Source organism: Narcine bancroftii, chromosome 1 (assembly GCF_036971445.1).
Source record: "Narcine bancroftii isolate sNarBan1 chromosome 1, sNarBan1.hap1, whole genome shotgun sequence".
NCBI lineage: Eukaryota > Metazoa > Chordata > Chondrichthyes > Torpediniformes > Narcinidae > Narcine > Narcine bancroftii.
In genome coordinates this window covers 202,019,459-202,047,032 of record NC_091469.1, presented here as the reverse complement: position 1 = coordinate 202,047,032, position 27,574 = coordinate 202,019,459, and the positions used below count along the sequence as shown (strand labels likewise).

Genomic DNA, 27,574 nt, shown 5'->3' with positions numbered 1-27,574 from the left:
AACTGACGACCAGAAAATCCCTCCCAGCATGGATTGTGTCCCTGGGACCTGTGCTCTTGCATAAACACGTACGGGCACACAAGGCCGAACCCCTGGTCGAGCAGGTTTTCCTCCCTCACGCGAACCACAACTATGTCTACATTAGGTTCGGCAGTGGCAGGGAGGACACCGTCTCAACCAGGGACCTGGCACCAGCAGGAGCACCCACCATGGCACACACTCCCGACCCCAGGCAGCTTTGGGGCACCCAGGACCTTCTTGAGCACCAGAGCCCCACTTCAGCTGTGGGGGATGAAACTGCTCCCCTACTCATCCGATATGACACACACACCTCCACCCCAGCCCCTCTGGCCACCCCTCCATGCTGCACCATGTCAGTCACTCCAAACCCCTCCACCAGCCCCCCCCACACCCTCTTTGACCAGGAACCATTCCTGCGACGGTTGCACAGACTTCAACGGCCTCCAGATTGTCTCAACCTGTAAATATTGTATATTGTGTGTGATCTTTCTTTTGTTACTGCACCCCCCTCCCCCCGAGACAATTTTAAAGGGGGTGAATGTGGTGGTACACCACCGGCCTACTACTGCAGAGTATGGGGGGACAGAACCACACCTGGCCGGCTGTCAATCAGCCGACCTGAATGGATCAAGCCCAACCCAGTCGGGTGTCAATCACCCTCTGGGATATAAGCCTGAGTCGGCCCTCCGAAAATTCCCTCAGAGTTACTGCAGCACATCGAGCCCTGCTCTGTGGATGTCTTTGCCGATTAAAGCCTGTTGTACAGTCTTTACCTTGTGTGTGTCTGATTCTGTCTAACAACGCACCACAGTCTGTGTCTTTTAATTTAGAGAGATCTACTAGACAGGGTTGCCCTTTATCACCACCATTATTTGCTTTGGTGATTGAACCTTTAGCTCAATTAATAAGGCAGGAAAGGAATATAAAGGGTATTAAATCAGGATTGGATGAATATAAGATTAGTTTATTTGCAGATGATGTTTTAATTTATTTAACTAAACTATTGGAATCATGGAAGATGTTACAGGAAAAGTTAATATAGTATGCAGAATTATCGGGTTATAAAGTGAATTGGAATAAAAGTGAATTTATGCCACTGTCTGAAGCTGATTATTCTGTTTGTAAAGGAGTAGTACATTTTGAACAAATGAAGGACAAATATGGTATAACTCACGGTACAATGTTTACATACCACCAACTGAAAGCCTACTTGAAGAACAAATTGGGAAGCAGGCTGAGGAAGCAATTTTGAATATGTGATTACAGACACAATAATAATTAAAAGATTTGTAACATGTACATCAAACTGCAAGAGAAAGAGAACGAGGAAACAAGCTATAAACCCAAACAAAAATGGGAACAAGATCTAAACATAAAGATAAAGAATGAAACAAGGGAAAAGCTATGCTCCGGAACTATGAGAAATACAATAAACACGAGGTTACGCATGATACAATATAATTGGTTACACAGGCTATACACCACGCCCCAAAAGTTAAATAAATGGGACCAAACAGTATCAGACAGATGTTTTCGATGTAAGAAGGAAACGGGAACAACAGTACATGCAATTTGGGCATGTGAGAAAGTGGAAAAGTTTTGGGAAGATCTAAACCAGGTATTAAATAAAATCACAAAAAGCAACATACCAAAAAATCCAGAGATCTTTCTTCTAAGTAATATAAAGAACTTGGACTCGATTTGGATGGAGCACAAAAAAGATTTATCATGATAGTCTTAGCTGTAGCAAAAAAATGTATTATGTCAATCTGGAAATTAGAAGATAGCCTGAGAATACAGGAATGGTACATAGAAATGAATAAATGTATTCATTGGAAAAAATAACATATAATTTAAGAAATAACATCACAGTATTCAAACAAATTTGGGAACCATACATGGGACACAACAGAGAAGTCCTACCGCGGACCTCCAACACCTAAAATGACAGAAGGAGAAGATGAAATGAACTGACCCAGTATGTAAAAGTAGAAGACACAAATTTCTTGTTTATTTTCATTGTGTGATGACATTGTTTAATGGGTTTAATGTATCATATAGGTTGAACGTTGAGTGGATGGGGGGGGGTGAAGGAGGGAGGGAAGGGAGGGGGAAAAAGGGGAGAAAATGACACTGTGTATATTCGAGAGGGAAATGTTTGTGTATTTTGGTCAGTATGGTTCATAGTGTGAAAAATAAGAAATTTTTTAAAAAGGGGTAGTACATTTTAAATGGATAAGTCAAATCAGGTATTTGGGTATTAGAATAAATAGACATATAGATCAGTTATATGAATTAAATTATTTGTCATTAATTTCTGTAATTAAAGAAGATTTAAATAAATGGAAGGATTTACCTTTAACTTTGGTGGGTAGGTGAACTGTATAAAAATTAATATATTTTCTAGGCTTCAGTATTTTTTTCAAAATATTCCTTGTAATATTCTTAATAAGTGTTTTAAAATTTGAATACAATAGTTTGGTAATTTTTATGGAAGGGAAAATTAGTGAGAGTTTCTATGCATTATTAATAGAATATTTGATTTGGATAGTCCTTTGATTTGGGCAGATATAGAATTAAATAGACTTGGTGAAGATAGAAGAGATTATTTTATTTATAAATGGAATGTTAAATACATAAGTTCTTATAAATTACCTATTTTATCTCATTTGATAGATATTTGGGAAGGAATAAATAAAGAAATTGGTAATCAAAGTTAATTGTCTAGATATACTCCTTTGTACCAGAATAAATGTTTTCCTTTTACGGTTAATAATTACCTTCTTAAGATTTAGGATCAGAAAGGGATTAAGATGATAAATAATTGTTATGAATTGAGTTATTTTTTATCATTTGAAAGATAAAAGGAAAAATGTCAAATACCAACTCACTCTTTTTTTGTTATTATCAAATTAAATCAATGTTGTATAATTATTTTGGGAAGCATTTGCTTTTACCTAAGGAATCAAAATTTGAAATGTTGGTTCGTGATGGAGGGAAGAAAGGTTTTATTTCAGAAATGTAAAAATGATTGCAACAGAAAATGCCTAAAATTGATTTGCATAAATCACAGCTTAAATGGGAGAAAGGCTAGGAAGTTGATTTTGATAAGGATCATTGGAAAAATATTTTCAGAGATAGTATGACAAAAATTATCAATGGTAAATATAGACTTGTAACTTATAATTTTATACATCAATTGTATTGAACTCCGGAGCATTTGAAAAGATATAATTTGAGTATTTCCAATTTGTATTTTCATTGTAACGATCAGAAGGGTACGTTTTTACATTCAGTACAGTCGTCTTGTGATAAGGCTAGATTTTTTTGGTTTCGAGTAAGATTGTTTACAGATTATTTTGAAATTAAATTTTCTTTAGATCCAAATTTTTTTAAATTGGAGATATTAGTGAATTGGGTTTGTTTTATAAAGTGGATAAATTTCAATTAGCTTTTTTGAAATTAGCATTAGCAGTGGCAAGGAAATGTATCGCTATTTCATGGAAAGATCAGATGGACTTAAATTTACAAAGATGGAATTTGGAATTAAAGTCATGTATTCCATTGGAGAAGATAACTTATAATTTAAGGGATAAATATTATGTATTTAAAAAGATTTGGAGCCCATATTTGGATTATTTCAATTTTAAAATTTAAAGGTGAGGATTTGGGTGCAGCAGAGTCTTCTTAGTCTACATTAAGTGAATTGTGTTTAGTATTCTCCTCTTCTTTTTCCTTTCTTTTTTGGTAGTTAGGGGGTTTTGGGGAAGATTAAAGGGAGGGTGCAGTTTTAGGTTAGGAGGAGGGGGGTTGGGGTTTTTTAAGTAGTTTCTTTAGGTTTTTACATATATATATCTCTCATGTTTGAATTTTGATACATTGTTTTATTGTATTGTCTGTAATCATGGTTGTTTCTCTTATAATCAAATATTCAAAAATAAGAGTGCTTCCAGCCTCTTTAGTCCTGTATCAATCTTCTTCCCCGAAGCTAAGTACATATATCAACGCTGTGTGATTCTAGCATGCGAGCCAATCCTCTGTGAAATCCAACTGATGCTATTCTTTTTATCTTTGGTTTTCCTTTTTATTTCTTTTCTAACTAATTGTATTATATTTACAATATTTCGTTTAGTGGGAGTGGGTAAGAGGGGAGAGGGATCAGGTGGGGTTATAATTTCCAGGTAATTATTCTATTTCCTGTGTTACTTAAGCACTGTTTGTATTAATTGCGTAATTGCAGGGTCGGAAAATAAATAATTTTTTTTTTTTTTAAAAAGAACGACCCACACCCATGCTGACATGTCTCTGTGAGAAGGTGGGCAGACTTTCTCCAATCCCAATGTCCCAACATGGACACACAACCATGCATATCCCACCTGACCTCCAGGACTTCCAGTTCATTTTCCTTCACTGAGATTCCCACTGTACACCTTTACAAAAGTCATACAAGGGGCCCTTCAGAGTACTGCAAAATGGTGCCACAATTTTCATCATCAACATGGAATGGCAGACACAAGATGGTCTCCGTGGACAGACTCAACCTGGCACACTTGACCAACCAGTGCAAGTGGCACAACCCAGCCACAGAGGGTATCCACTATCACAACCAAACCTATCCTCAACTTGACAATCTAACCACCTCCAATACCCCGGTTCTTGGTTGGGGGGGGGGGGGGGTGGATCATGTGGCAGATCACATCATTTAGTTCTTGAATCGTTGTTCAGGGGGCAGTGGTGTGATAGAGTCCATGCAACGGACTGGCAGTACCAGACTGGACGGTTTCTTTTCCTCTCTCTGAATAAGCAAGTCAGCTCGTGTTTTCGACTGAGTGTAATGACATCTGAACTGAACTGTTGAATTATTAAATTTAATGTTTGGGCCAAATTGTTAAACAATTAAACTTAGTGTTTGTACAACTCACAAGTTGTAAGTAATAACAGGATACTTGAAAAAAAAGTGATTGATCTGAGTCACCATGGATTTATGAAAGGAAAGTGCTTCTAAAGCTACAAAACATCATCCCATGACTTACTATGAGCAACAACACAGGGTTTCTCGACTACAATTTTAAAACAAGCTTTTTATATTTTTTTAAATTATCAAGTCCATCATCCAAATATGAGAATCTGTTTGACATTCTTTATCTTGGTTTATCTATGGAGAGATCACAAGCATGGAATAAGTGAGGATCATAAAGACATTAAATGAAGTGGGGCCATAATTTGCACCAAGCCACATATGCCAAAGAAAACATTTTCAGAGGGCTTATAGAAAGATTATTAAATAGCCATATCAGCAAAAAGTTACAATTTCCTTCTGTTACGGATTAGATTATATTATATATAAAAATGTCTTTAAAAGAGATAGATTGTGGGTGCTTAGTGTAGGTCACTTCACAGATACTTACACCACATCTCATTTAAAATGCAAGAGCTTTGCTGGAGCTAGATATTGAGGCTCTGTGACTTTGCGGAGACAATGGAACTGCTTTGGAAAGAATTTCAAAACAAGGTGCAAATGGAAAAGTCCGGGCTCAAGTGCTGAAAGAGATCTTTCAATGATTGGGTTTGCAGCCTTGGGAGGAAGTTTGGTTTTTACAAGCAGAGAGAGAAGAGTGTTCTACAGTAGCTTTTGAGGCTGCAACATGGCAAGCTGGCAGGTTTGTTGAAAACCTCATTTTATAGATGAGTTCTGAGTTCAGCCTGTTGAAAACCCTTGCAGTCTTTACAAGAGGAAATGGCTAGCTAGAGTGTTTCTCCTGAAATCAGGGAAACAAGAGGAACTCTGTGATGACCTGGAAGAAGAGGCTATCATTTGGAAAGCCCATGATGGGGCAAGTTTCTTTGGCAAGACACTGAAGTGACTGATTGGAGGAAATCAGTTTGTGTGTGTCCAAAGCAACAAATCTCTCTCTGAAACCAACAAGAACCTTCCTGAGTGGAAACAATTTACCTTTAAGCACCAGAGCCTGGTGAAAATTCATAAATGTTAAATTATGTGCACTTTATAAGAATTGCCTGATACTGGTGAACTTGGAGAAGTGAATGATTGGACTATTAAAGCAAAAAACTTTCCTGAACATATACACATTACATACATGTGCGCTGAGAATTAGAAGGGGGGTAAAGTTAGGTTAAATTAAGTTAATAGTAATAAGTTAAAGTTTGATCCTGTTTTTAGGTTTAAAGATAATTAAAAGCAACTTTTGTTTAAGTAACCATTTGTCTTGGTGAATTTCTATTGCTGCCAGGTTTTGGGGTCCACTGGGCTTGTAACACTTCAGTTAGCTTTATGACAAACTCCTGGACCAATATTTGTTAACTTATCGAATAAAAAAATTGTTAAGACTTAAAAATCTAAATACTGGTAAATTAAAAAATAACAGAGTCAAAGTTGCTGAGTGAAACCCAATAAAATTTGTTAAATGCCATAATGTATCTCAAGCAAATTTATTATGGTGTCTCTTCACTTCCTGTTTTGATTAGAGATTGGTAAACAAACAAAAATTATCCTGTTAATCAGAATCCTAAGAATAGAAAAAGGAACCATTTCCAGCTTTGTGAAATGCATTTAATTATGTATGGTTTTAATTTAAAAAATACTCACAAAAAGTGTCTTGCCAAAGAAACTTCCTTTCAATATACTAATATGCTTCATATTCAACACTGTGAGCTAAAGCACAGTAAAACCATTGATCAATTTCAGATACATTGACAGAACATAAAAACTATAAGAAACCCGAAAAGCAGTGAGCCATTTGGCTCTTTGATCTTACTTTGCCACCTCAATGATACCATGGCAAATCCTATGCCTCAACATGTTTTCCTGTCCTATCCCCATATCCCTTGATGCTTCCAATGTACAAAAATTATTCAATCTGATTTGAATGGAATTTGAGCTTCCACCGCACCAGAGTAAAGAATATCAGTTTAACCATCTTTGAAATGTAGAATTCCCTCATTTGGTCCTGCTTGGCTCACTCTTTATTTTGAGATTATTATCACATTTCTACATCTCTCAAACAGGGAAAGCATTCTTCCTATATCCACAATCCAACCACCCCCCACCCCCACCCTCCCCCCCATGAATTTTGGCAGATATAGATTGTACATTTTTTTTGTGGTTCTAAACCCACTAGGATGATCACCCAATTCATTGTCCTTATAGGACAGCTTGCCATCCGAGGAATCATTCTACCAGATCTTCACTCCACTCTCTCAAAAGCAACATCCTAATTTTGGGTAAGAGACCAGAATTGTGCACATTTCTCCAGATGTAGTCACACCAATGCCCTATAACTGAGGTGATTATAACAGCATTGTGACTGTTTTCCCAATAACAAAGAATCTTTGTCAGATTTGAGATCAAAATTCAATCAATCCAAAAACGCTTTGGCACAATATCACTGAAACTGGATACAGAGAACAGTTTGCCAGCTTCACTCATAAAAAAATAATTGAACTTATTCTGTAAACAGTTTGCTGGTAAAAGTTTCAATATATTGTCAAATCACACCTGAGGCATTTATTAATTCCTAGCTAATCTTTCTTTGGCTTGGCTTCGCGGACGAAGATTTATGGAGGGGGTAAAAAGTCCACGTCAGCTGCAGGCTCGTTTGTGGCTGACCAGTCCGATGCGGGACAGGCAGACACGATTGCAGCGGTTGCAAGGGAAACTTGGTTGGTTGGGGTTGGGTGTTGGGTTTTTCCTCCTTTGCCTTTTGTCAGTGAGGTGGGCTCTGCGGTCTTCTTCAAAGGAGGCTGCTGCCCGCCAAACTGTGAGGCGCCAAGATGCACGGTTTGAGGCGTTATCAGCCCACTGGCGGTGGTCAATGTGGCAGGCACCAAGAGATTTCTTTAGGCAGTCCTTGTACCTTTTCTTTGGTGCACCTCTGTCACGGTGGCCAGTGGAGAGCTCGCCATATAATACGATCTTGGGAAGGCGATGGTCCTCCATTCTGGAGACGTGACCCATCCAGCGCAGCTGGATCTTCAGCAGCGTGGACTCGATGCTGTCGACCTCTGCCATCTCGAGTACCTCGACGTTAGGGGTGTGAGCGCTCCAATGGATGTTGAGGATGGAGCGGAGACAACGCTGGTGGAAGCGTTCTAGGAGCCGTAGGTGGTGCCGGTAGAGGACCCATGATTCGGAGCCGAACAGGAGTGTGGGTATGACAACGGCTCTGTATACGCTTATCTTTGTGAGGTTTTTCAGTTGGTTGTTTTTCCAGACTCTTTTGTGTAGTCTTCCAAAGGCGCTATTTGCCTTGGCGAGTCTGTTGTCTATCTCATTGTCGATCCTTGCATCTGATGAAATGGTGCAGCCGAGATAGGTAAACTGGTTGACCGTTTTGAGTTTTGTGTGCCCGATGGAGATGTGGGGGGGCTAGTAGTCATGGTGGGGAGCTGGCTGATGGAGGACCTCAGTTTTCTTCAGGCTGACTTCCAGGCCAAACATTTTGACAGTTTCCGCAAAGCAGGACGTCAAGCGCTGAAGAGCCGGCTCTGAATGGGCAACTAAAGCGGCATCATCTGCAAAGAGTAGTTCACGGACAAGTTTCTCTTGTGTCTTGGTGTGAGCTTGCAGGCGCCTCAGATTGAAGAGACTGCCATCCGTGCGGTACCGGATGTAAACAGCGTCTTCATTGTTGGGGTCTTTCATGGCTTGGTTCAGCATCATGCTGAAGAAGATTGAAAAGAGGGTTGGTGCGAGAACACAGCCTTGCTTCACGCCATTGTTAATGGAGAAGGGTTCAGAGAGCTCATTGCTGTATCTGACCCGACCTTGTTGGTTTTCGTGCAGTTGGATTCCTAGCTAATGGAGCATTTACAAACACAGTAAGGTGTATGCTTCTTACTCGATAACTCCCTTCATGACTATCATTGGTAATAAATGTAAAATAGCAAGTTTTTCCAAATCTAGTTATATTATTGCATTATTTTTATCAGGGTAAACACATCATTGCAGCACTAACTATGTGTACATAGCTTAGAAAACAAGCAGCAAAGGTTGGAACACTTCTTTATCAAATTGTGAAAAAAAATCCCAATTTATGACATGCTCGTAGGAGAATGATGACTTTTCCTCAGACATCATTGGTCTGTGCTCCCTTCCCGTTCAAGTGATTTGTATTTAATCTGATGCATTGAAAGAAACATTTTTTTTTTTATATATATATACACAAAACAACACAGTTGCAATCCAAGTGGAAGAGTGTAAAAATTATATTATAAAATAAAAACAGAAATGGTTGAAGTATCATATTTTTACATTTATAATGTGCGTGTTTTACAGATTAAAAGAGCATGCACAATTTATAGCAGGAGTGGGAAAGTTGAACCAGCAATTTATAATGGCCATGGAAAAGATGCGCTGGAAATTTATAGCGAGCATGGGAATGTTATACAGAGCATGGGAATGTTATAGCAGCATTGAAAGAATGCACAAATTTATAGCAGTGTGGGAAAGACGCGCTGGAAAATTAAAACAAGTGTAGGAATATCATATAGCAAGCATGAGAATGTAATAGCAGCAATGAAACAACACATGCAATTTATAGCAGACGTGAGAAATTTTGATCTTGGGAATATCTCTTTGGTATTCCTATAAAGAGGACATTCTGACTAGGGCACTGCACCTTATCCATGTTAATTGCCCAGACCTATCCCTGAGGGAGGAGATTAACATAGCAAGTGCCTCTGATTTGAGACAATATTAGAATTCAAATCCTGCTTAACTCTGAAGGCTATCTCAATCTAGTTAATTGATTCCTCTCCAAAGCTTGTTAAAATGTTGCAGCAGGATATCATCTATATAATGGGAGGTTGACACCTCTGGGGGAAGTTGATTGGGTGTTATTTGCAAGGAGATTAACTGTGGCAGATACTGGTATGCATTTTGTCTCATGTACCATTTAAATGAAAATTGCTTTTGGCAGTCAGAATTTAGAATACTACATCCATGCACTATATGCGTGTGCGCACTATACAAATCTATTTTACACAATTTATGATTTTCTGCGCATTATATGAGTGTGCACATTATGAGTGAAAATACAGTACTCAGCGAGTCAGGCAACATCTCTGGGAAGAGAAACAGAGCAAGAGTTTCAAGTCACAGACCCTTCATCAGAACTAGGAAGGAGACAAAAGGAGCTCATTAAGCTGTAGGAAGAGTGATGTTACCAAAGGGTAAAACCAAATGAACCATGGTGAAAAGCTATGAACAAAGTTATCTGGTCATTGAGTAAATAAGGACAGTTAGAATGTGAAAACAGGCAAAAGAATATGGGAGTTGCAAAATGGCAAGTATATTCTTCTTCAAGCTAGGAGACCGAAATTGGCTTCAAGTATGGTCTCATGAAGACTCTGCATTATTGTAGCAAGACACTCTTGTTGCTGAACACAAAACCTATTGCAATCCATGTCACATACCATTTGTGTTCTTAAATGCTTGTCACACCTACTTGTGTGTATTCAGTGATTGGTGTACATTAATATTTTTAAAATACTCGTTTTCTATCCATGTTATAATATTTTATATATATATATATATATATATATATATATCTATAATATGCTGCATTGAATTCGCCCATCGTTATTGAATGAAGATCTACCGGGACCAATGCCTGAAGAGGGCGCACAAAATCAGTGAACCGGTGCGGACTCGAAAGGCCAACATGGCCTGTTTCCGCTCCATAAATGGTTATATGGTTATGGCTATATGTGTGTGTGTATGCGCATTGTCTATGTGTTTGCCCACTAATTCATTTCAGACAACCTAAAGTCTCTCTACATTACAATTCACAGTCCCACCCAGTTTTATGTCATACTACAGTACAACTCCGATTATCTGAAATGGTCAGATCTACACCTATGTTGGATAAACATTTTTTTTCAGATAACTGGTCATTTTTGCCCAGCAAACAACAAGGGAAGGCTTTTTAAGCATTAAAATGATGTTTAATTTTCACCAAAAAAATGCTGGCCGCCACCGATCCCTGACGCATCCACAACACCGCCGCCAATCAGAGATCTCCCAACTGCCATTACAATCCCCAACACATCCCCACTGCTGCTGCTGTTCCCCGGGAAGCCTGGGCTGGTGGAATACTCAACGGTGAGTCAGCGAGCTTCTGTCTCCCTGGTCACCAGAGCTCCCGAGTCCAAACTCCGAATCCTTCCCAGGCTTACTCCACATGCACACCAGGGAGCCCAGGGAGTGCGGTAGAAGGCCGAAGAGAGGGTTCAGAATCAGCATCAGGAGGTCGAGGTCCTGCTCCTGCTTGGGAGGCCACTCTCCTTGATAACGCTGGGACAAGGGATTCTTCCAACCACTTGCAGCTGGGAGACAGTGGCACGCAGTTTGAGAGGGATAGAAAATCAATAGGGTAAGGTAAAGAAGAAATGGAAAGAGAAAGGAGAGGGGAGGGAATTACCTGAAACAAGGACAATTGTTGTTCTAATTTCACATTGAGTGAGTTTTTTTTTCAACCTGTGAGGTCATTTTGGCTCCAAAAAAATTTCGGATAAATGAGAATTTCTGATTTGTTTCAGATATCCCCATTTATCCAAAAAAAAATTTAATTTCGGATAAATGAGGATTTTGGAGAATCCGATTCGGATAATCGGAGTTGTAGTGTACTTCATTCCAAAATGATTTGCTCTCCTCTCAGCTGGTTCTCAGAATGAAATAACATATTTGTCCCAAAGAGTGGGTAAATAAATTAATATTATTTATCCCTAAAGTCCGGTATCCAATTTCAGCAAGGAATCTGTTATTGCTTTGCATGTGTTAAGCTAAAATGATACTGCATTCAACAAACACGACAATACAATGCATTTGGCTAATGAATTTAGACACCCGTTTAACCTCAGAAACTGCACCATGGAAACAGTTCATTACATTCAGGTTGCTCCAGCAAGGCTGTTTCCTTCCTAGTAATCCTTACATTTATCCTTAAAATTATCTGATAGCACACTGAATTAGGTATATTTTGTTTTTACACCACAGTATACATTTTTACTGTGTCAGTCAGCCCTCTTGGCTCCAAGGTAAGAGCTTCTAAAGTTCTATGTGCTAACATGTAGATGAAACAATCTTCTCGTACAAATAGATCCACCCTTGAGAACTGTATTAATACAAAGTAAATGCCTCAAAGTGCACATTAAAGATGTTACATTAGTGTACTTCAATTCAAGCAGAATGGGAAGACCTTTACCATTGATTACCTCAGACAGCTGTAGATGCTCAATCAGCCCTTAGAGCAATGGACTTTGGACATAAAGAGAACCAAGAGATTTGGGGCTGAATAAAAATGTGAATGATACATGTAACATTCCAAATGGCCTCCCCCTATGAAAATCCAGACTGATGAAATATCCTGTCTACGAATATTTCTTCTCTAATTCATATCAAATAATCTATGAAATACCAGAAATCATCATACGTACAACGTCCTCTCCCGAGTCAGCTCCTACTGAGGTAATGGAGTCTCTACTGACTGATCTTGGGATCCGGCCCATGCCTGGCTTTGAGGTGCTACCTGCCTCTTCAGCAATCTTCTTTTTCAGTTTTGCAAACATAGTTCCACGTTTTTTTCCTTTTGAATGGAGTTCCAATTCATCCACAAACAAGTTTGCTTCAAACACAAAGGTGTTTAAATTTATCTGAATGAGTTTAAACTGTTCTTGATAAAAATAACACACGGTGCTTGGCTTTGCTACTTCTTAACAACACTTTCCTTTATAATCCATTGCAACCACTTCCATTGCATTGTTACAAGCACCTATCAAGCAAAAGAAAAACAATTGATCAGGAAAATAACATCTCTGACAATCTTCAAAAGTAAAAACAAGGTTTGAGGTTTCATTATTCAGCATCGGTGGTGATTTCATGACAAACCATATAGTAGACAGAAACTAAACCACAAAGGCACAAGTTTTATTTTATTGCTTTCCTTGCAGTTTTAAAGACCTAAAAGTTGAAGATCCAGGGGATGTGTTTTTGGAAGGGAATCAAATAAATATTTTAAAATCATTATCTATTTTACCTTAAAACAATCATCTGAAAAGACAAAGATAAGATAGGTTTAAAAGAACATAAAACATGTCAAAATCTGCAAGGAATAAAATTTGGAAGAAAAACAGACAGTGCTGGAAACCTTGGAGGTCAGGCAGCTTCTACAGAGAAGATTTCAGTTAACACTTCATTTCTGAAACCCTTCATAGATTTGCCTGGTGTTTCCAGCATTTTTTGATAATGCAGCTGGTTTACTGGGGAGTGTTGTAATCGAGATTGGATGCTGAAATCTAAAAAGGGAATACTACACCACATCAATTTATTCTCTACCTGATAGTTGCAACATCACCATGATTTTATATAGCACATTTTTACAAAGTAAAACATGCCATGGAGCTTTAAAGGAGCATGATCAAACAAGAACTGACAACGAGCTGCACAAGAAGGTAGTAAGGGAGGCAACCAGAAGTAAAGAAATGGGTTTTGAGGAGTTTCTTACAAAAGTGAAAATCACTGAAAGGCTTAAAGAGCAAATTCCAAAATTATGTCCCCAGCAATAAATGTCATGGCCAAACTTGGTGGAACAATTTACACCGTGTTTGTGCAAAAGACAGAATTTGAAATTTTGAATGGTTGTGAAGCTGATTAAAGTTACAGAAGTGGAGAGAACCAAGGTCATCCAGGGCTAGAAGAATTTTATAACCAACATGATGCAATCTTAAAAAATCCATCAGCAAGATCCAAGGAGAGTATTTCAAGATTTAATTCAGCAAGAATTAAATAACGTTCATATATTCCTGAGAGGATGTTGTTTGGCTGCTCCAGGAACCTGCAGGTGCCGGGTATTTCTTCCACCACTGTCCTCGTCCTTCTTGGAGTAGAGGAAAGAAGATTAGAGTAGCCTAGCAGAAACTTTGGAGATGACATGATCTGCATCCAAACATGATGAGTGGAAGGGAAAGTTAATATTTAGAGTGCTAATGAGTGAACAATCAATTGGCTCCTTTATTGAAGAAATTTCTTGAGTGCTGTTGGAGCTACACGCCAGGTATGTGGAGAGTCTTCAGTCATATTTTGGCTTGAGTTTGGGGTGTAATATATCAAAAGTCATTTGTAACAGGATGCCCAACCTCTAACCTCTAACCATCATTTCTGGTCAATGATGGTGGTGGGCAACACGATGATGGTAATGTGTTGAATGTCAAGAGTTGGTGATTAGGTTCTCTCATGTTGGAGATGGTCATTGTCTGGGTTTTTTGTGACAAAAATGTTATTTGTCACTTTTAGCCTTTGTCTGAATGTAATCTAGGTGTTACTGGATGAAGAGTAGACTGCTTCATCTAAAATTGAAGTTTGTACCTCCATCAGACAACCACCCCACTTAGACCTTAATGGAACAAAGGTCAATGATAATGATGGTTGGCATCAGATGGGACTCTGAGAAACCTCTGCAATGACGTGTGGGAGCTGGGATAATTTTTTTTTTTTTTTTTAAATTTTTTATTTTTCACACCATAAATCACAATAGCCATGATATACACTTTTTCTTTTCCACACATTTACAGTGACTTTTTCTCCCTCCCCCCTCCCCCCTCCCTCCTCCCAAGCCACCCCCCCCACCCCCCCCCCCCCTCTCATCCATTTTAGGTATACAATCTAGGTTGCATTAATTCAGTTAGACAATGTTGTCATTCAACAAAAATACACCAGAAATTCTACTGAGTCCATTCTTTTCTTTTCTTCTCCTTCTTCAATTTAGGTAATGTTTGTTCCCGGTAGGTTTTCGCTATTGTATTTAATGTAAGGCTCCCATACTTGTTCGAATATTTCAATATTATTTCTTAAACTATATGTTATTTTTTCTAATGGAATACATTTATTCATTTCTATATACCATTGTTGTATTTTCAAATTATCTTCCAATTTCCAGGTTGACATAATACATTTTTTTGCTACGGCTAGGGCTATCTTGACAAATCTTTTTTGTGCATCTTCCAAGTCAATTCCAAATTCTTTATTTTTTATGTTACTTAGGAGAAAGATCTCTGGATTCTTTGGTATATTGTTTTCTGTTATTTTATTTAATATCTGATTGAGATCATCCCAAAATTTTTCTACTCTCTCACATGTCCAGATTGCATGAATTGTTGTTCCCCTTTCTTTTTTACATCGAAAACATCTATCAGATACTGTTGGGTCCCATTTATTTAACTTTTGCGGTGTAATGTATAGTCTGTGTAACCAATTATATTGTATCATACGCAGCCTCGTATTTATTGTATTTCTCATCGTTCCAGAGCATAACTTCTCCCATGTTTCCTTTTTTATCTTTATATTTAAATCTTGTTCCCATTTTTGTTTAGTTTTACCATTTGTTTCCTCATTTTCCTTTTCTTGCAGTTTAATATACATATTTTTTATAAATCTTTTGATTAACATTGTATCTGTAATCACATATTCAAGGTTACTTCCCTCTGGTAAACTCAAGTTGCTTCCTAATTTATCTTTCAAGTAGGATCTCAGTTGGTAATATGCCAGCGCTGTATCTCCAGTTATATTGTACTTATCTCTCATTTGTTCAAAGGATAAGAATCTACTTCCTGAAAAACAATTTTCTATTCTTTTAATCCCTTTTTTTTCCCATTTTCTAAAGGCAAGGTTGTCTATTGTAAAAGGGAGTAGCTTATTTTGCGTCAATATTAGTTTTGGTATTTGGTAATTTATTTTATTTCTTTCTACATGAATCTTCTTCCATATATTGAGGAGATGGTGTAATACTGGAGAAGTTCTATGTTGTACCAATTTTTCGTCCCATTTATATAATATGTGTTCAGGTATCTTTTCCCCTATTTTATCTAATTCTAGTCTCGTCCAGTCTGGTTTTTCCCTTGTTTGATAAAAATCTGATAGGTACCTTAATTGTGCGGCTCTATAATAATTTTTGAAGTTTGGCAATCCCACAGCTCCTTGTTTATACCATTCTGTTAATTTATCTAGTGCTATCCTCGGTTTCCCCCCTCTCCATAAAAATCTCCTTATTATTTTCTTTAACTCTTTGAAGAATTTTTCTGTCAGTTGTATTGGCAATGCCTGAAATAAGTATAGTATCCTTGGAAAAATGTTCATTTTAATACAGTTTATCCTTCCTATCAGTGTTAGTGGTAGCTCTTTCCAATGCTCTAAATCGTCCTGTAATTTTTTCATTAGTGGATTGTAATTGAGTTTATATAATTGGCCTAGATTTTTGTTTATTTGCACACCTAGGTATCTTATTGCCTGCGTTTGCCATCTGAATGGGGATTCCTCCTTAAATTTTGAGAAATCCGCGTTATTCATAGGCATTGCTTCACTTTTATTTACGTTTATCTTGTATCCCGACACTTCTCCATATTCCTTCAATTTCTTATATAGTTCTTTTATTGATAGTTCTGGTTCTGTTAAGTACACTATCACATCATCCGCAAACAGACTGATTTTATATTCCCTGTCTTTTATTTTTATTCCTTTTATATTATTATCTCTTCTTATCGATTCTGCTAGTGGTTCTATAGCTAGCGCAAACAATAATGGTGATAGTGGGCATCCCTGCCGCGTTGACCTGCTTAAGTTAAATTGCTTTGATACATGTCCATTTACTGTCACTTTCGCTAACGGTCCCTTATATAATGCTTTAATCCAATTAATATACTTCTCCGGTAAACTGAATTTTTGCAATACTTTGAACAAGTAATTCCATTCTACTCTGTCGAAGGCCTTCTCTGCGTCTAAAGCAACTGCTACTGCCGGTGCTTTATTTCCTTCTACTGCATGAATTAAGTTAATAAATTTACAAATATTGTCTGTTGTGCGTCTTTTTTTGATAAATCCAGTTTGGTCTAAATTTACCATTTTCGGTACCTGTTCTGCTAATCTGTTTGCTAATAGTTTAGCTATTATCTTATAATCTGTGTTTAGCAGAGATATTGGTCTATATGACGCTGGTGAGAGTGGATCTTTCCCTTGTTTTAGTATCACTGTAATTATTGCTGTTTTACATGAATCTGGTAAGTTTTGTGTCTCATCAATCTGGTTGATTACATCCAGGAGGGGCGGTATTATTAGGTCTTTAAATGTTTTGTAGAATTCTATTGGGAGTCCATCCTCTCCTGGTGTCTTATTATTTGGTAAATTTTTTATTATCTCTTGTATTTCTACTGTTCCAAATGGTTCTGTTAATTTATTTTGTTCCTCTATTTGTAGTTTTGGTAGTTCAATTTTAGTCAAAAATTCATCTATTTTCCCTTCTTTCCCTTCGTTTTCGGTTTGGTATAATTGTTCATAGAATTCTCTGAAGTTTTCCTTAATTTCTTTTGGATTATATGTAATTTGTTTGTCTTTTTTCCTTGTTGCCAATACCATTTTCTTAGTTTGCTCTGTCTTAAGCTGCCATGCTAGGATTTTGTGTGTTTTTTCCCCTAGTTCATAATATTTCTGTTTTGTCTTCATTATATTCTTCTCCACCTTATATGTTTGTAATGTTTCATATTTTATTTTTTTATCCGCCAATTCTCTTCTTTTGGTTGTATCTTCCTTTATTGCTAATTTTTTTTCTATGTTTATTATTTCCCTTTCCAACTGCTCTGTTTCCTGATTATAGTCCTTCTTCATCTTGGTTGCATAACTTATTATTTGCCCTCTAATGAATGCTTTCATTGCGTCCCATAGTATAAACTTATCTTCCACTGATTCCGTATTTACTTCAAAGTACATTTTTAATTGTTTTTCAATAAATTCTCTAAAATCCTGTCTTTTAAGTAGCATGGGGTTTAATCTCCATCTATACATTCTTGGAGGGATGTCCTCTAGCTCTATTGCCAATAACAGGGGTGAGTGGTCCGATAATAGTCTAGCTTTATATTCCGTTTTCCTAACTCTCCCTTGAATGTGGGCTGATAACAGGAATAGGTCTATCCTTGAGTATGTTTTATGTCTAGTCGAGTAGTATGAGTATTCCTTTTCTTTTGGGTTTTGTTTCCTCCATATGTCCACAAGTTTCATTTCTTGCATTGATTTATGGGAGCTGGGATAATTGATCACCAATCACCTTCCTTTACACCAGCTATGACTCGAACCACTACGATGTCTATTGAAAATCACGAATTTAAATGTTGTCTTAATGTTAAAGTCAGTCACTCTCACCTTGGAGCAATTTGGTGAAGAGATCAACACCAAGTGAAACCCAAACTGTGCCTCAATGAGGTTATTGATGAGTAAATTCCAAATGACAGGATGTCAACAAAACTTTTTAATCAGCTTGCTGATAATTAATTTCACAGTAAATCTTTGAACTGAGTAAATACTGGACCATTTAGCAAGAGGTTGAGAGACCACACATCACAGTGGACCATGATTTATGGAATGAGTCAGACCAGGAAAGGAATGAGGTGTATTTCCCAAAAAGATATTAGATGAAAGCCATCCTAAAAATGCAGATAATTTTTTTTCGAGCATGCTCATCCACTGAGGTTATATGGGTAGACGTGAGGAAAAGGAAAGGTATGACCCCACTCATGGGGGTGTATTATAGATCACCCAAATGTCAACAAGAATTGGAGGAACAAATCTTTAGAGAGTTAGCAGACAACTGCAGGAAACATAAAGTTGCAATGGTAGGAGATTTTTAACTTTCCACATATTGACTGGGACTCCCATACTGTAAAAGGGCTGGATGGCTTGGAAGTTAATATTCTAAATCAATATATAGAGGTACCAACTAGAGGGAGTGCAATACTGGATACCCTATTATAGGGAACGAAACAGGACAGGTGACAGAAGTATGTGTAGGGGAATATTTTGGGTCCAGTTATCATAATGCCATTAGTTTCAAGTTAATTATGGATTTGGATAGGTCTGGGCCTCGGGTTGAGATTCTAAATTGGAGAAACGCTAATTTTGAGGAAATGAGAAAGGATCTAGAATACGTGGATTGAGATAAGTTGTTTTCGGGCAAAGCTGTATGAGGTAAGTGGAGAACCTTCAAATGTGAAATTTTGAGAGTACAGAGTTTGTAAGTTCCTGTCATGATTAAAGGCAAGGTAGGAAGACATAGGGAACCATGGTTTTCGAGGGATATCGTGGATCTGGCTCGGAAGGAGAGGGAGATATATAGCATACTTGAGTATTTAAAAAATGCAAGAAAATCCTCAAGAAAGAAATCAGGAAGGCTAAAAGAAGACATGAGGTTGCTTTGGCAGACATCGTGAAGTAAAATCCTAAGGATTTCTACAGGTATGTTAAGAGCAAAAAGACAGTAAGGGACAAAATTGCTCCCCGTGAAGATCAGAGTGGTTGGCTTTGTATGGAGCCAAAAGAGATGGGGGAGATCGTAATTTTTTTCATCAATATTCACTCAGGAAATGGACACAGTCATGAGAAGTAAGAAAAACAACCAGTGAGGTCATGGAACCTATACAGATAAAAGAGGAAGTGCTTACTACTTTAAAGCAAATAAGGGTGGATCATTTTTCAGGGCCTGACAAGATATTCCCACGAACCTTGATGGAGTCCAGTGTAAAAATCGCAGGGAGTCTGGCAGAAATATTTAAAATGTCCTTAGCCATGAGTGGGGTACTGGAGGATTGGAGGGTAGGTCACATTGTTCCATTGTTTAAAAAAGGCTCCAAAATTGACCCTGGAAATTATAGGCCAGTGAGCCTGACATCAGTAATAGGTTAATTATTGGAAGGTGTTCTAAGAGACCAGATATATAATTACACCCAATTAACTGACACCACCAGTATGTTTTTGAATGGTGGGAGGAAACCAGAACCCCTAGGAAAAACCCATACAAACACAGGGAGAACGTACAAACTCCTTACAAATAGCACAGGATCTGAACCCCAGTCCTGATCGCTGGCACTGTAAAGGCGTTGCGCTAACTGCTACAGTAACCATACTGCCAGAAACTGATTAAGGATAGTCAATATCGTGTGGCAGTGCACATCACTGACAGCAGGCGAACCGGTTCCGCATGTTATGGTCGCGGCAGCAGAGCAGTCGTGTCAAGATGGCGCTGCTTGGGTCGTCTTTTTCACTGGCCAGGTTGGGTCCACATGCACGTGGGGTAACGTCATGACATCATTTCCAGCACGAGGGTGGGATTTACACGCGGCCCTATAAGCCGCTGCATGGGAAGATTCAATAAACAACTGAGTGCAAATCAACCCACTGACTACTGGTCTCATTCTTCCCAATTCCATTTAGCTACCGCTACATTGGTGACCCCAACGGGCCCAGACGCCTCTGGACTCAACAGTACAGATGCTGCAGCAGTCAGGGCAGTCGCCCTCAAAAACACCTGACTTTCTGGGTGCTTTGCCCATGCACTTGGTTTGGACAAGCAGAGGCACATTTCCGGATAAAGCAATTACCTCAGACCCCAAGTACTACCATGTCGCCAGCTCCCTGGACCAAGAAACCGCAGCCAGAGTGGACAAACTCATACCAAACCCACCAGAGGAAGGTAAATACTTCACATTGAAGGCGCTGCTCATCAGCACCTATAGGCTCTCCAAACGCCAGAGAGCAGCCAGGCTCATGCACCTGGATGGCCTGGAGGACAGAACGCCATAATGCCCTCATGGACAAAATGTTCACACTGGCAGAGAGCCATAAGCCCTGCCTCATGTTGGAGCAGGCATTCTCAGAACAGATAGCCGATGACATCCAGCTACTGCTAGCGGATGCAGATTTCAGCGACCTCCGCAGGGTCACAATGAAGGCGGACATCCTCTGGCACACCAAGGAGAATGAAGCCACCATGAATCAGATGACATGCCCCCAGACAGAGCAGCAGTTCCAAACAAGCAGAGATCAACCATGCCCCTTGTAAGCCAGCAGAGGGAACAGACGTGCGGTGGTTTTCTACCACCAGTGCCGGGGAGCAGAGCCCGTAAATGTAAGCAGCCCTGCACGTTTTTGGGAAATGCCCAGGCCAGCTGCCGCTAATGGTTTTGGCAGCTGGCCATGCAAACAGCCTGCTACATGTGACAGACAAGATGGCCAGCTGCTGGCTCCTCATGGATACAGGGGCTGAACTCAGCATCATTCTCCCGACACCACTAGAGACACAAACACGGCCACGCGGGCCTACTCTGCGGATGGCCAACAACACCGCTAAAATTACTTTCAGTACACGGCCATCAAAACGCCCTTCGGACTGTTTGAGTTCCTGTGCGTGCCTTTCGGTCTTAAAAACACAACGTAGACCTTCCAGTGCCTAATGGACGCAGTGGGCAGAGACCTGGACTTTGTTTTCATCTACCAAGACAACATCCTCATCACCAGCAGGAACCATCAGGAACACGCTACCCACCTACACAAACTCTACTCCTGCATGACTGACTTTAGCCTCACGGTCAACTGAGCAAAGTGCCAGTTTGGCCAGGAGATGATCGATTTCCTAGGCCACAGGATCACCAGGGATGGAGTGACACCATTGCCCGAGAATGTGGAGGCCATTCAGCAGTTCGCAAGGTCCACCATAGTTAAGGGCCTTAAGGAATTCGTCGGCATGGTCAAATTTTACAATAGTTTTATGCCCTCTGCAGCATGATGACCACTTTGCCATGATGACCTCCAAACAGAAGGACTTGGTCTGGAGCAAGGAGGCAGCCACAGCTTTCAAAAGGAACAAGGAGGCCCTACCCCATGCCACATTGCTGGTCCACCCCAGAACGGACATTCTCACCTCCCTGATAGTCAATGCATTGGTCGCAGCGATGGAGGTGTACTCGAACAGCTGGTTGACAGCCATTGGAGGCCACTGGCTTTCTTCAGCCTCCATTTGCAGCCCCAAGTTAAAATACAGTGCTTTCGACTGGGAACTCCTAGCCCTCTACCTAGTGGTCAGGACTTGTGTTATTTCCTCTCGGGCAGGCCTTTCACCGTGTTTACCAACCATAAACCCCTCATCTACATCTTTTCAAAGGTTTCGGACCCCTGGTTGGCCCGCCAGCAACACCACTTTTCATACATCTTGGAATTCACCACCAGCATTCAACACCTCTCTGGCAAGGAGAATGTCATGACCGTTGCCCTCTCAAGGCTGGCCATCTAATCGTTGGCACCAGGCCTAGACACAGGCCAAGCTTGCACAGGAGCAAGACAATAATGTGGAGACCCAAGCTTTTCGCACAGCCATCATCAACCTGCACTTCAAAGATGTCCCACTGCCAGACAGCAGCCCTGCTCTGCGACATGTCCAACAGCCATCCACGACCAGTAATCCTAGGTCAATGGAGATGACAGGTTTTTGACTCCATCCACATCTTGCACCCGTCCATCAAGACCACAGCACGCATGGTCGCTGCATGGTTTGTATGACATGGCCTACACAAACAGGTCGCTGAGTGGTCCAGTACTTGCACACATTGCCAGGCTTCCAAAGTCCACAGGCACACAAAAGTTCCCGTCCAGTGGTTCGAACCACCCAGCCAATGATATCGTTGGTCCTCTGTCCGTTTCATGGGAAGACCAGTATCTCCTCACTGTGGTCAACCACACCACCAGATGGCTCGAGGCCATCCCCCTCAAAGACATATCCACAGACTCCTGTGCCTGGGCAGTGCTCATGCATTGGATATCCCGATTCAGGACCCTGGGCCATATCACTATGGACAGGGGAACACAATTCACCTTGGCCTTGTGAACACAACTCGCCTCCCTCCTCGGCACGAAATTCCACCACACCACCCCCTAACATCCACAGTCCAATGGCCTGGTAGAATGTTTCCACTGCAATCTTAAGTCAGGCGCTCATGGCCCACCTGACTGGACCCAACTGGTGAAGGAGCTCCCATGGGTGCTCGTTGGCATCTGGACAGCACCCAAGGAAGATCTCCAGGTCTCCTCAGCCAAGCTGGTATATGGAGCCCCCTTAACCTTCCACAGAGAATTCCTTCTTGCTACCAAGAGCACAGACACAGAAGGAGGGGCAGCAGGTTGGGCTCCCTCACGCCATGTCCTCCCTCGCACCACAGACACCACCCCATCTCGGTGCCCGCAGACTTAAAGACAACTGACTATGTATTCGTTTACCAAGGTGCGCAATACCTCCTCCGCGACACTACGAAGGCCCCTACGAGGTGGTCTGCAGCAGCAACAGTATGTTCACTTTAGACATTGGGGGCAGGGAGGAACTCAGTCGACCACCTGAAGCCTGTGCATCTTGATCTCAGCCAGCCAAGCGTAGGGGCAGGCCCCCAAAGGCAAAACCAACACAGGACTCGGGGGCACATGACACTATCGTCGGTTCTGGGGGAGCGGGGGGTGGGGGGTAGGTTGTAGGTTGCACATCATTGACGGCAGGAGAAACAGCTCCACATATTACAGTTGCAGCTGCGTCAAGATGGCACTGCCAGGTGTCACCTTTTCCGCCAGCCATGTCAGGTCTGCATGCACATGGGGGTAACATCGTTTCTGGCGCGAGGGTGGAACATACCCATGGCCTTATAAGGCACAGCACAGGAAAATTCAATAAACAACTGGAGTGCAAATTAGCCCATTGACTATTGGTCTCATTCTTCCCAACTTCATTTAGCTACCGCTACATTGGCTTTGTTTAAACAATTGTTGAAATAATCTTATAGAGTTTGTCAAGAAGGTTATCAGGAAAGTTGAAGGAACGGCTGTGGTTGTTGTCTGCATAGACTTTAGTAAAGGTCCCACATGGGAGGTTAGTCAGGAAGGTTCAGACACTAGGTATTCATGGTGAAGCAGTGAACTGGATTCGATAATAGCTAGATGAGAGTAATGGTGGATGATTACTTCTTAGACTGGAGGCTAGTGGATCAGTGCTTGTCATCTATATCAATGAAATGGATATAGATGGATATGGTACATTGGATAAGCAAGTTTGGAGGCATTGTGGACAGCGAAGAAGATTTTCAAAGATTGCAGAGGGATCTAGATCAGCTTGAAAAATGGCAGATGGAATTTAATGCAAACAAGAGTGACGTACTGCATTTTGGAAGGACAAACCAAGAAAGGACATACACAGGAAATGGTAGGGTACTGAGGAGTTCAGAAGAACAGAGGAATCTGGGAATTCAGAAAAATAATTCCCTGAAAGTAGCATGTTATAAAGAGAGATTTTGGCATATTGGCTTTCATAATCAAAGTATGAAGTATAGGAGTTAGGATGTTATAGTAAAGTTCTGTATGACATTGGAGAGCCAAAATTTCCAGTATTATTTGCTAACTACAGGAAAGATACCAATAAGATAGAAAGAGTGCAGTCTGGACTTCAGGAACTGAGTTACAGGGGAAGGTTAAACAGGTTAGGCCTATATTCCCTGGTGTGTAGAAGAATGAGGGGAGATTTGGAAGAGGTATTTAAAAGTATGATGGTGATGGAAAGAGTAAATTAGGTCGGCTTTTTCCACTGAGGGTGGGTGAGATAAAAATCAGAGGCCATGCATTAAGAATGAAAGGGGAAAAGTTTAGGGGGAACTTCTTCAGAGAGAGGTGGAAGTGTGGAATGAGCTGCCAGGTGAAGTGGTGAACACAGGCTCAATTTTAACATTTAAGAAGAACTTAGACAGGTACATTGATGGGAGAGATATGGAGGGCTATGCAGAAGCCATCATTTTTTATTGCAAACCTTTGTGTAAAGTTTATAGCAGTTGCAACATTCTGTTAAGATTAGTTATTGGGATTTAAAAAAGCAAGTGCCAGGGAGAAAAAAAACAGGCAAATATTCAATTAATTCCAAACATCGTAGGGGTTGATGTAGCATCAGGTGTCTTTTTAGTAATCATAAACTGTGCAAGTCCTCCAATGTACTCACAGAAATCATGCAATTGTAAAGTGGCGTCTGTGCCATCAGTCGCGTCTATTTAAAAATGGTGCACATCTTCACATTTCATCAAAAGGTCGCAAAAAAAATAAGAGAAACTACCTGAACTGCAGATGACAGTTGCGTGAGCGACAGGCCAACGAACCAATCAGAAAGCGGACTGGCTCAATAGGACTATTTATTGGACAGCTGCCAGAAGTTCTGCACCAATCCACCAATGACCGGGCGGGAGCCGGGGGGGAAGTACGGAGTTGAACGGCTTAGCGGCCTAGCGCCTGTGACGTACCTGGCCCGGGATGGGGGGGCCCAGTGCGGGGTGGGGGGGCTCAGCCAATGCCGTGGCCCCTGAGGGCCTGCTAAAAGCGCGTCGGTTCGCCTGGGAGTGGGTATAAAACAGCCCGACTCCGAAAAGTTCGACACCAACAACTGCTCTGCCAGGCGGGATAGGCCCAAGGATGCAGGGCACCAGTTGTCTCTCTCTCTCTCGGCGACTGGGTACCTCAGGACTCGTCAACAGCAAAGCTCCAGGAACCGCCGCTCCATCTCTCGCTCACTGCTGGCACTTCAGCTGATGTGGCCAGTACGTCACCACGAGCGCGATGTTCCGCCCTGGCCAATCAAGGCTGACCTTACACACGCGGCTGGTTGTGTTCCCCTTGCTTGTTTGCGCAATCGGAGCTCTGATTGGTGGCGTGCTCAATCAACCAGTTGTGAGGCTGGGCCACGAATGCCAAGAAGTTCAAATCAATAGTCAAGAGTGGACGTGTTGTTGGGATCGCAACAGCTCACCCAGTGGTGGGCGGAGTGACCGTGCCCCAGAGCTCGGGACTCTCCCAGGACCAATATCAGCTAGCGTTGGAAACTGAGATGAGTGTGCACAGACCTACTGAAATTCTTGCTTCCTGCAGCCACACAGGGAGGTAAGGTGCACCAACTACAATAATATAAATTAAAATTGCCCCAATATGCCAAGACAGAAAAAGAGATCACAAATATAAAAAAGATAGATAAATAATGACAATTGTGAAGTGGCAGGAAAAATAAGTTTTCTACATCAAAAACGATATGCTGGAGGAAGTCAATGGTTCGAGCAGCATCAGTGGGAGAAAAAGAATTGTGGAAAGTTTGGGCACACTAACATCGACAAAGTCGAAATGCCTTGAAGGAGTAATTTATACCTTTTGCTCCAGATTCCTGCATCTGCATTCTCCTGTATTGTTCTTATTCTTTCTTTGGCTTGGCTTCGCGGACGAAGATTTATGGAGGGGTATGTCCACGTCTGCTGCAGGCTCGTTGGTGACTGACAAGTCCGATGCGGGACAGGCAGGCACGGTTGCAGTGGTTGCAAGGGAAAATTGGTGGGTTGGGGTTGGGTGTTGGGTTTTTCCTCCTTTGTCTTTTGCCAGTGAGGTGAGCTCTGCGGTCTTCTTCAAAGGAGGTTGCAGCCCGCAGAACTGTGAGGCGCCAAGATGCACGGTTTGAGGCGTTATCAGCCCACTGGCGGTGGTCAATGTGGCAGGCACCAAGAGATTTCTTTAGGCAGTCCTTGTACCTTTTCTTTGGTGCACCTCTGTCACGGTGGCCAGTGGAGAGCTCGCCATATAACACGATCTTGGGAAGGCGATGGTCCTCCATTCTGGAGACGTGACCTACCCAGCGCAGTTGGATCTTCAGCAGCGTGGATTCGATGCTGTCGGCCTCTGCCAGCTCAAGTACTTCGATGTTGGTGATGAAGTCATTCCAATGAATGTTGAGGATGGAGCGGAGACAGTGCTGATGAAAGCATTCTAGGAGCCATATTTTCTACATAACATGATAATGCAGAACTGGAGTGATACAGAAGAATCTGGTTCTCTTATTGCATGATTGACAAAAGCTGGTTGCAGCATGTGAATTTTGAAAACTAATCATATTGTTTTATCACTGGGGGAATAAAATGTACAAATTATTCTTCAGTGGTATCAGGCATTGATGAGACCACATCTGGAGCATCAGTCCCCTCATTTAAGAATATTGATGTATTGGAGGCACATGAATTTATTAAACTAATAACAGATTGCCTTTTGAGATTATGCTTGTATCTGTTGGCATTGAGAAGAAAGAAGAATTTGATTGAAACATTTATAAATGAATATGAGGGTTTTAAATTTGGAGTGCAGTTTCCTTTTTTTTCGAAACTTTATATATTAATTTTAACATATGAAGAAAGTAAGTAATTCATGTACAGAAAAAAATACAAAATAAAGTAATACAAGTACAAAGTAACATAGTTAATACAATACCAATCTCGGCATCTCCACCAACAACTAAAAACTAAGACTAAAAAAAAACTATTTTTAAACCCCCCCTCCCCACCCCCACGATAAAGAGTGAAGAATTAATACTATTAATATAATTTTAAAAATTAAAAATATATATCTTAAAAAAAGATCGATATATATAAAAAAAACAAAAAAATATTAATTAAGTATTAATTATTAATCCAAAAAAAAATTATTATATAAGAATATATATGAAAAAACAAAAACAAAAAGAACTTAAATGAAAAAAAACAACTAATAATAAAAAAAACTAAAAAAAAAGGAAAAAAAAGAAAACATGTATATAGAAAAAATATATAATAAAAAAAGTTTTTTTTAAAGAAAAAATGATTAATTCAAACTTATTTAAATTGTATATAATCAATAAATGGG

General features: G+C 40.3%; 1 protein-coding gene across 10 annotated transcripts in view; it reads right to left on the bottom strand.

The window, feature by feature from the left end:
- golga1 (golgin A1) overlaps positions 1-25,487 on the bottom strand; it is a 119,632-nt gene extending 94,145 nt beyond the window's left edge. For 2 of the 10 annotated variants that reach the window (XM_069888346.1, XM_069888347.1), the window contains exons 1-2: positions 24,984-25,480; positions 12,478-12,812 (exon numbers count right to left, since the gene is read on the bottom strand). In XM_069888346.1, the coding sequence (XP_069744447.1) occupies positions 12,478-12,609 (132 nt within the window). In that variant the 5' untranslated portion in view covers positions 12,610-12,812; positions 24,984-25,480. Of the gene's footprint in view, positions 1-12,477; positions 12,813-24,983 lie in introns of those variants that run through there. The other 8 variants (XM_069888345.1, XM_069888343.1, XM_069888344.1 and 5 more) reach the window with 8 other exon arrangements.
- Between the last annotated feature and the right edge of the window lie 2,087 nt (positions 25,488-27,574).